This window comes from Macrotis lagotis, chromosome 4, assembly GCF_037893015.1.
Source record: "Macrotis lagotis isolate mMagLag1 chromosome 4, bilby.v1.9.chrom.fasta, whole genome shotgun sequence".
Taxonomy (NCBI): Eukaryota; Metazoa; Chordata; class Mammalia; order Peramelemorphia; family Peramelidae; genus Macrotis; species Macrotis lagotis.
In genome coordinates this window covers 147,451,320-147,460,722 of record NC_133661.1, presented here as the reverse complement: position 1 = coordinate 147,460,722, position 9,403 = coordinate 147,451,320, and the positions used below count along the sequence as shown (strand labels likewise).

General features: G+C 38.0%; 1 protein-coding gene across 5 annotated transcripts in view; it reads left to right on the top strand.

Annotated features, from left to right (window-relative positions):
* Positions 1–5,968: 5,968 nt before the first annotated feature.
* Positions 5,969–9,403, top strand: part of ICE2 (interactor of little elongation complex ELL subunit 2) — a 74,683-nt gene continuing 71,248 nt past the window's right edge. For 3 of the 5 annotated variants that reach the window (XR_012478012.1, XM_074234282.1, XM_074234285.1), the window contains exons 1-2: positions 5,969–6,053; positions 8,970–9,067. Coding sequence is in view for 4 of the 5 variants with exons in the window: in XM_074234282.1 (XP_074090383.1) it covers positions 9,039–9,067 (29 nt within the window). In the remaining variant the exon portion in view is untranslated. Of the gene's footprint in view, positions 6,125–6,545; positions 6,730–8,969; positions 9,068–9,403 lie in introns of all 5 variants that reach the window. The other 2 variants (XM_074234284.1, XM_074234283.1) reach the window with 2 other exon arrangements.

Sequence of the window (9,403 nt, the reverse complement as noted above, 5' to 3'; positions counted from 1 at the left end):
GTATGAAGTGATGCTAAGTGAATTGAGTAGAACCTGGAGAATATTGTATACATTATCAGCAACACTGTAAGAACATTAGCTATAATCTCTCAGCAGTTTGGTGATCAAGCACAATCCCAAAAGACTGTTATGGAAAGTGCAATCCATAACCAGAGAAATAACTATGGATTCTGAGTGCAGAGCATTCTATGCTTTTATCTTCTTTCTCATGTTTTTTCCTAATTCTTCTTTTACAACATGACTAATAAGGAAATATTTAAACACATTAGTACATGTACAACCTATATCAGATTGTTTGCTGTGATAGGGAAGGGATGAAAAAGGAATGTGTAGATAAATGTGGAACTCAAAGGCTTGCAAAAGAATGAATGTTGAAAACTCTCTTTGCATGTAATTAGGGGTGTTTCGAGTAATTTAAAAAATGTAATGGGGAAACATTAAATAAAAATATAATGCAAATAAAAGACTTAGGAAAAAGTAGAAATGAGAGAACTTTGCTTTCTGACTTCTCAACAACTTTGTGTAAAATAAGGCATTGGTTTATTTAGAACGTGGTATTTCTATAGAATTGTTTGAAAAAGGAGTGGCTAGGTGGCATAGTGGATAAAGCACTGGCCTTGGAGTCAGGAGTACCTGGGTTCAAATCCGGTCTCAGATGCTTAATAATTACTTAGCTGTGTGGCCTTGGGCAAGCTACTTAACCCCATTTGCCTTGCAAAAACCTAAAAAAAAAAATTGTTTGAAATCATAGTTCTAGACCCAGGAAGGATCTCAGACTTTTCTGTCCAGTTCCTTAATTTTATAGATCAGAAAACTGAAGACCAGAGAAGTAAAGTGAATTGTTCAATATCACAAGTAATCAGTAGTAGATTTGAAGTCAGGATTTCTAACTCCAGAGGGAGTGTTCTTTCCATGTTCTCCTCAGACTCCCATTCTAAATTCTTCCCCTTGGCAGGGACTTTCCTCTGTCAGGATCCCCAAACCTTTATTCTCCTCCCCTCCCCTCCCCTCCCCTCCCCTCCCTCTCTTTCTCTCTCTCTCTCTCTCTCTCTCTCTCTCTCTCTCTCTCTCTCTCTCTCTCTCTCTCTCAAAATTAGATCTTGAAAAAAAAATCCAATAACCATCACATATTTCTTAGTCTAAAATTATGGTCTAAGCAGGGAAGAATAAACTTTAGTAAGTTTTCTATACACAGATGCCTCTTTCCCAATCATTTAGACCAATTCTTTGTAAACTCCTTGGAAATAGGAAATATTTTTTTTGGCAGCTGTATACTCTCTCAGTACATGCATATAGTTGGCATGTTATAATAATGGTTGGTGAATAAATTTAAATCATTATTATCCCACTCTTGATTATTTTTAATAAAATAATTTCTAGTAATTTTAAGCAAAAAGAATTCTAGTAAAAATAATTTTGGGTATTAAGAAGAGACTAGCGGAGGGAATTCTTTAGGAAAGGCAAAATATGGGTAGCCAGGTGGAGCAGTGAATAGTGTACCAGTTCTGGAGCCAGAATGGCCTGAGATCAAATCTGATCTCAGACACTTAATTATTTATCTGTATGACTGTGGGCAAATCATTTAGCCTCATTGTCTTGCAAAAAGAAAATAGAAAATAGAAAAGCAAAGGACCTTTTCTGGAATTCTTAAAATTCCACATGTAAATAGCTAACTACCCTGCATTTCCTCTATTTTGCCTTGGCCATTCAATGTTGACAGGGTATAACTTTTGCTGGTTATTGAATTCATTATTTCCCAGGTACTGTGTTCCTATAGTACTCACCTCACAGTGTTGTGAATTTTCTACAATAAATAGATATTCCTATTAAAATGCTTTGCAAGTATTAAAGGCAATATAAATGGCAGCTAATATTATTCTACTGATATTGTGGCCGTACAGTTTTCTATCAATTATGAGAGAGAAAAATTTATTTTGCTTCCACTTCATTTAACTTCTAGTATTAGACAGCATTAAAAAGTCAAACCATGTGTTATGTATTTAATCTAATTCTGGATTCATTTTCGATTCAGAGGAGAGATATTTGTCATCAGTGAACTATAACCTATTCTCAGCCATCATTTGTAAACTATTCACTTGGTGGATTATCCTCATTAAAGATTTTTATGGTTTGTTCCTGGTGGGGGGTTATAGTCACCTCCCTTAGCTGCCAATGTATGGATGTGTCATAGAAAATGTAAACTAATTTTAGCAGAACAAGTCTAATTAGGAAGGATATTTAAGATCCATCCTTCCTCCTACCTGCTTAAACTGCATCTCCTTTAAATATGAGCACATTTCAAAGTCAAATAAAAATGGTTTATAAATTACCCTTTAATTGTATCTGCCACTGCTATCTTTCATCAATATGGACAATTGTTGAACATTTCGCCTAATATGGGTATTCACATGCACACATCAGGGTCCTCTCACCTAAATTATCCTTAAGCTCCAGAACATAACTTGTGTCTTTTAGTAAGCACTATATTTCCAGTTGAAATATTTAATATTGTTCTTTCTCTAGAGAATGCTTTCCTACTGTATGATGTTTGTTTAAATAATATGTTCAGATATTTTTTTCTTGGAATATCCATTTACTGCAGAAAAGCCTGGTTGGAATAGGCGTCAGCTCTAGCATTTTCCCAATGGTTTCTCAGTTGATTACTAGATTGAAAGCTCTTTTGACACAGAATTTTTTCTGGATTCTCATTTTAAAAATATCTTGTAGAAGCTATAATGATGGCATATTATTGTGCTATGAGAAATGATGAAGGTGATGATTTCAGAGAAATCTGGGAAGACTGGTATAAACTAATGAAGAATAAAATAAATAGAACTAGGAGAACAATTCATACAATTACAACATTGTAAAAGCAAACAATTTTGAGAGACTTATATCTTTGCTCAATGCAATGTCCAACCATGATTCTAGAGAACTTATGATGTGAGACATATTGCTCACCTCCTGACAGAGAGGAAATTGATTGAGAATGCAAATGAAGACACTTTTTGTTTTAGTCATGGCCAATATAGGAATTTGTTTTGCAGGGTTACAGGATTTAGTTTTCCTTTATTAATAAAAAAAAATGCATTTTCATTTTGTTAAAATTAGCTCTTATAGATCACTGTAAATTCATGAGATAATTTCTGAGTGGAGAACAACCAGTCAATAACCATTTTTAAAGTGCTTCCATGTGCCAGACATTGTATTAGACATTCCTAAACTTTTAAGGACACAAAGAAGGGCAAAAAAAAAAGTCTCTCTGTCCTTAAAACATAGATTTTTTGTTAGTGAGGTAACATGTAAAGAACTAGGTCTATATAGAGCAGATGAAGGTAATGTGAAAGGGGTAGGCATGGGCAAATGACAAAGTTGGTGGGGATGGGGAAAGGCATCTTATAGACCATAGGATTTAAACTGAATATCAAACTAGATACTTATGAAGTCTAGATTCTCCACTAAAGATTTTCAAAGTGGAAAGCATATTAGTTGAATGATAGAGAAATGCTATTGTTTTGCTTTTAAAAAATGCATAATCTTCAACATTTCTTTTTTTTTCTGTCCATACAGAAGAAATACACATATAATAAACTCCTAAAATTGTTTAATGTACATATGGTAAAAGCATTTCTCAGGATTTCTGAGCCTCAGAATCTTATAGATTCTACAAGCTATTATCTAGATCTCTATTTTGTTGTGAGATTATTCTTTTTAATGTACTTAGGTAAAAAAAAGACTAGTGAACATGCCCTCAGCAGCTTAAAGAAAAAAAGAAAAAGGTCTGATTCATTCACATTTTAATAATTGTGCTTATCCTCTCAAACAAACCCAACTTTTTTTTTGGGGGGGGGGACAAGGTTTAGGGTGGGAGGAAAAGAAAAGGAACATGGTTTACAGGAGTTTTACTGAGGCAAAGTAGAATATGGGAAAAATAATGTGCTGGCTAATCCTTTTTTCAGTTGATTTCCCCAGCCTCCCCCAGATATGTAGAAATCACACTCTGAAATTTAATCTACCTTGTTAACATTTTCTTCATCACTTTATTAAGTCTAGATATATATTCTTTTAAATAAAATAACAAAAATAATAAATCAAGCCCTGATTTGTCCATTTCCTGATTTCTGAGGTGTAAAGTAAAAATTTAACAGTTGGCTCCTCTGAGTTGCGTTGAGCTGGTTCCAACATACTCCTAAGTGGAAAGATGGTTGGATTTAAAGTTAGTAAGAATGTGATTCAAATCCTGCAGTCACTTACTAGCACTATGACCATAGGCAAAGTCACAATCTTTCTGATCCTCAATTATCCTTTAATATATACAAACTTTGTGACCTTAAGCACATCAAATGACCTTTCAAAGGGTCACACAAGTTATAGGCCATACATTATGGTGATTTGCTTATTGAAATTGCTGAATGGAGTTTTTACGTGGTAAATTCCATTATGTGGAGGAAAATCTCAGTCCCACTAATCCAATCCATGCAATTAATTAAGTGGCTATTATGTGCCGTTGCACTGAGAACTTCTAACAAAACTAAAGTACAAGCAAGATAGACAGAATAAATTGAAAGTCTTCTCAGAGGGAAGGCACTATCTGGATGGCTGCATAACTGGCACACAAAGGAAATCTCATTGGCTGAAAAACTCAACTCACAATTAGTAAAATGAGAATGGATTACATTTTTTTTAAGCAGCTGAGGGCAAGTTTACTAGTCTCTTCTGCCTGTGCATTAAATAGGATAATCTCAGAGCAAAAATAAAGAGATTTAAAAAGAACCTAAAAGATCCTAAGGCTGAGCAATACTCAGAAATGCTTTTACCCATATTGGGACAAAATTGGGAAACAAGTCTGTCCCAAGTCCAATAAGAACCCACCTTTCACTTGAAAGAATAATGAATTGAGTCCAAAACATTTCAAAATATTTTTGAATATTTAGGTGGTGCAGTGGATAGTCATGGGCGAGTCATTTATCTGTGTCTGCCCTTAGTTTCTTCCTCGTTAAAAAGATGACTTCCAGGATTTCTTCTATTTCCAGATTTATGATTAAATTATTATGAAATAGCTAGGTGGCGCGGTAGATAGAGCACCGGCCCTGGAGTCAGGAGGACTTGAGTTCAAATGTGACCTCAGATACTTAATAATGACCTGTGTGGCCTTGAGCAAGCCACTTAACCCCATTGCCTTGCAAAAAAAGAAAAGGCTTTAAAAGGGCCTCTGGAGATCATCTATTCCTTCTGGTAGTTAAGATGGTATCATATTGGGAGCAGCTAGGCTCAGCGGCCCTGGAGTCAGGAGTGCCTGAGTTCAAATCCGGCCTCAGACACTTAATTACCTAGCCACTTAACCCCATTGCCTTGCAAAAAAAAAAAGACTTTAAAAGGGCCTCTGGAGATCATCTGTTCCTTCTGGTAGTTAAGATGGTATCATATTGGGAGCAGCTAGGCTCACCGGCCCTGGAGTCAGGAGTGCCTGAGTTCAAATCCGGCCTCAGACACTTAATTACCTAGCCACTTAACCCCATTGCCTTGCAAAAAAAAAAGACTTTAAAAGGGCCACTGGAGATCATCTGTTCCTTCTGGTAGTTAAGATGGTATCATATTGGGAGCAGCTAGGCTCAGCGGCCCTGGAGTCAGGAGTGCCTGAGTTCAAATCCGGCCTCAGACACTTAATAATTACCTAGCCACTTAACCCCATTGCCTTGCAAAAAAAAAAAAACAACCTTAAAAAAAAATTCGTGAGTGAAGGGGTGAGGTGCTTGGGCAAAGGTGGAAGGGAGGGAGAGTGGGCACATGCTCTTGCAACTGCCACCTCCAACCAAAATGGGAAGAAGCGGGAGGCCGGCTCTGCCTGAAGCAGCCTAACAGCGACGGCGGAGGAAGCGGAGGACGCTGGGAAGGCCCGGCTTCCCGCCTCACTTTCGGAAGAGCCTGACGTCATCACGCCGAGCCCCGCGCCGCACGCACGCACGCACGCACGCGCCTTTAAAGGGGAAGCTCGCCGGCCGCCGCGGTCGGTCGGCGCAGTCGTGGCGTCTCCGTGGAGGCGGGAGCCCGAGGTAGGCGGGCGAGCCGGAGAGGCCCCGGGCCCCTGCTGACCCTGTCCTCCCCTCCCCCCAGCACCCGCTGGGTGAGTGCCCGGGGGGCAGCCCGCGGCCCGGGGGCCAGTCGTGCCGCAGTTCCGCATCACCGTGAGGGGGTGGGGGGGCCCTTTAGAACGGAAAGAAAGTTCTATTTCTGAGCCTAAACTGGAGTCAGGAGGACCTGGGTTCAAATTCGACCTCGGACGCGTAATGATGACCTAGCTGCGTGGCCTTGGGCAAGCCACTTAACCCCATTTGCCTTGCAAAAACTAAAAAAAAAAAATAAACCCACTTCAGTTTCTATATGAATAAAGCAAAGATAAAGGTCTGCGCAAAAATAAAACTAAAACACCCCCACCCCGAGTCATAAATCCCCGCCTGTAGGCAGCAGTCACCGACTTATCAATTGATAAGGCATGACTGCGTAGTTCCGTTCAAATTGTTGGATTCTTTTTTTTTTTTTTTTAGGTTTCTGCAAGGCAATGTGACTCCACGCAGCTAGGTCATGATTAAGGGTCTGAGGCCGGATTTGAACTAGCCGCCCCTCCGTGTTTGATTCTTGAGCTATCTTGGGCGAGTCATTTATCTGTGTCTGCCCTTAGTTTCTTCCTCATTAAAAAGATGACTTCCAGGATTTCTTCCATTTCCAGATGTATGATTAAATGATTATGAAAATGGCCTTAAACTTAAAAGATTTTTACCATTTTTACCACAGGCGGCCATTATTAAGTGGGTTTCTTTTCAAAGCATATTTTCTCATGGGTGTCTAACAACAGCAGGTGCTGTCATCAAGTGTTTATGGAACTTTGGATAACTGGGGACGGATGCAAAGAGGAAAGTGAAAGTCTCTAAACTCAGGAGTTCACTTTGTGGGGGGGGTATATCCATGGACAAAATATATACAAAGTAGGTAAAATAATTTTGAGGGGTAGGAGTGAAGATGGGCTTTGGTCTTACTGTTCTTATTTTTCAGAAAAGGAAACTGAGGCTCAGCCTAATGACCATGGTCAAATTAAATTTTAAAGTTAGGATTCTAACCTATATCTTAGAGCTTATGATGGTGGACAGCCTGATGGACAGTGCTAGACAGTCTGGGAACAAGGAAATATACTAAGCAATTCAGTGATTTTAGATAATTTTATTTAACTTTTGGTCTCAGCTTTCTGGAGTGTACAATAGGATTGCACCAAATGATTTCTAAGTTTCTTTCTAGCTCTAAAAGTCTTTGCTGCCTGATTCTCTAATAGTTAATCCATGAAACATTTGGTAGATAAGTACTCTGCTAAAGCCTTTGTGCTGCAGTTACAAACACAAAACAAAACTAGTCTCTGCTCTCCAGAGAATTCAGCTGGGGGAAAGGGATGAGAAATAATATGTAGCACAGACAAGGTAATTTGAAGAGAGAGCACTGACAACTGGGAAATCCAAAAAAGTCTTCATATGGTTTCTCTCTCATTTCTGTGTCCTTTATACTTGAAATGTACTCCTTTACCTCTGCCCCTTAAAATCTCTTACCAAATGTGAATTCAAATGCCAATTGCAGTTTAAAGCCTATCTTCATCTCTCTTCTCCCAATTGCTAGTACCCTTAAAATCCTTCAAATCAACTTCTCTGGGTCCCTTTTTCTTCATCTGTAAATTGGGTGCATTGGACTAATATCTCTGAATTTCAAATTCCGAATTTCAGTTCTGAATCTCAATAAGAATATAAGCTCACTGAGGGGCAGGGACTGTTTCATTTTTGTATGTTTATCCCCCAGGAGCTAGCAGAGTGCCAAAATTATAAAAAGTAAGATCTTAATAAGCACTTTTTAAATTAAGGGAGAAAAGAATGTTAATGAACTGAATTTATTAAAGGAAGATAAGGATTCTAAGAGGTGATATGGAGGAGCAAGTATAGTCTAGAAATGAAGAAATGACCTAATCAGAGACTGAAGATAGAATGCTGAATTCAGGAATGCCTTATTTGAATTAGTCAATTTGTATCTTTTACTCTGACATAGATTCTGTTCTCTAAATTTAATTGCTGGTTAAACTGGCTTGCTTCAATATGAAATTTATGATTTGTTAAAGGGAATACACTTTTGTGGATCATATAAATTTAGACTTGGAAGGAACCTCAAGATAATTTAGTCAAATCCCTCTCATTTTAGATTTTTTTTTTTTTAGATTTTTCAAGGCAATGGGGTTAAGTGGCTTGCCCAAGGCCACACAGCTAGGTAATAATTATCAAGCGTCTGAGACCGGATTTGAACCCAGGTACTCCTGACTCCAAGGCTGGTGCTCTGTCCACTGTGCCACCTAGCCACCCCATCTGAGGCAGATACCTACCCAGTAAATTTACAGTTGTTGAGAAGATTGAATGAGGAACATATATGTATATATGTTCCCAGACATTTGACATTGTGACCTTGGGCAAGTTACTTAACCATGACTGCTTCATGTATGTATTTGTATGTATGTATGTAGCTATGAAGGTGCTTTATAAATTATAAAGCACACTGTGGGGGGAGGGAAGCAAGAGTAGGGGGAAAATTGTAAAACTCTAAATAAAATTTTTATTTAAAAAAGAAAAAGGAAAACATTTCTTTCCATTTTTCACAACTCCCCCCCAAAATTATAAAGCACTGTGTGCAAATTTACTTTCTAGCAATTTTCAAACAAATATCATTTGCCCTAAATGATAACCAAGAGAGAACCTCAGTTGTCTGTGACAATGCTGTACAACAAAATTAGAAACTCAACTTCAAATTTACTTTATGTGTTGGGTTATTGTGAGAATAGGGAGGAGATACATTTTCACATCTCAACAAATTATTTCTTTGCAGTGTACTCAAATTGACTTTTCTACTACATTAATACTTAATTTCATGTCTCCTTGCTTTTTTCCCAGGTACACATTAGGGGATCTAAAACTGTTGAATCCAGAGCAGTAGCAGTTTGAGTTTTAAGACTATGCAAGATGTCTATGGGCAATCCAGTGCTCAACTGGTGAGTTAAAGCTGTTGTCATGTCCTCAAAAGAAGGTAGAGATGGGGTTGAAGGATTTCAGTCTATAAGAATTTGGTGCAATTTATAGACAAATCATTTCAAGATCTCAGTTATGTACTAAGTTTCCTAGAAATTCCCCCAGCCTGAATTCTTTTTATCTTTATTTTTGCAAGGTAATAGGGTTGCTCACAGTCACACAACAAAGTAATTATTAAGTGTCTGAGGTTGGATTTGAACTCAAGTCCTCCTGACTCCAGGGCCAGTGCTCTATTTACTATGCCACCTCACTGTCTACCAGCTTGAATTCTTAGAGCCCATTTTATACAGTTAAGCTTT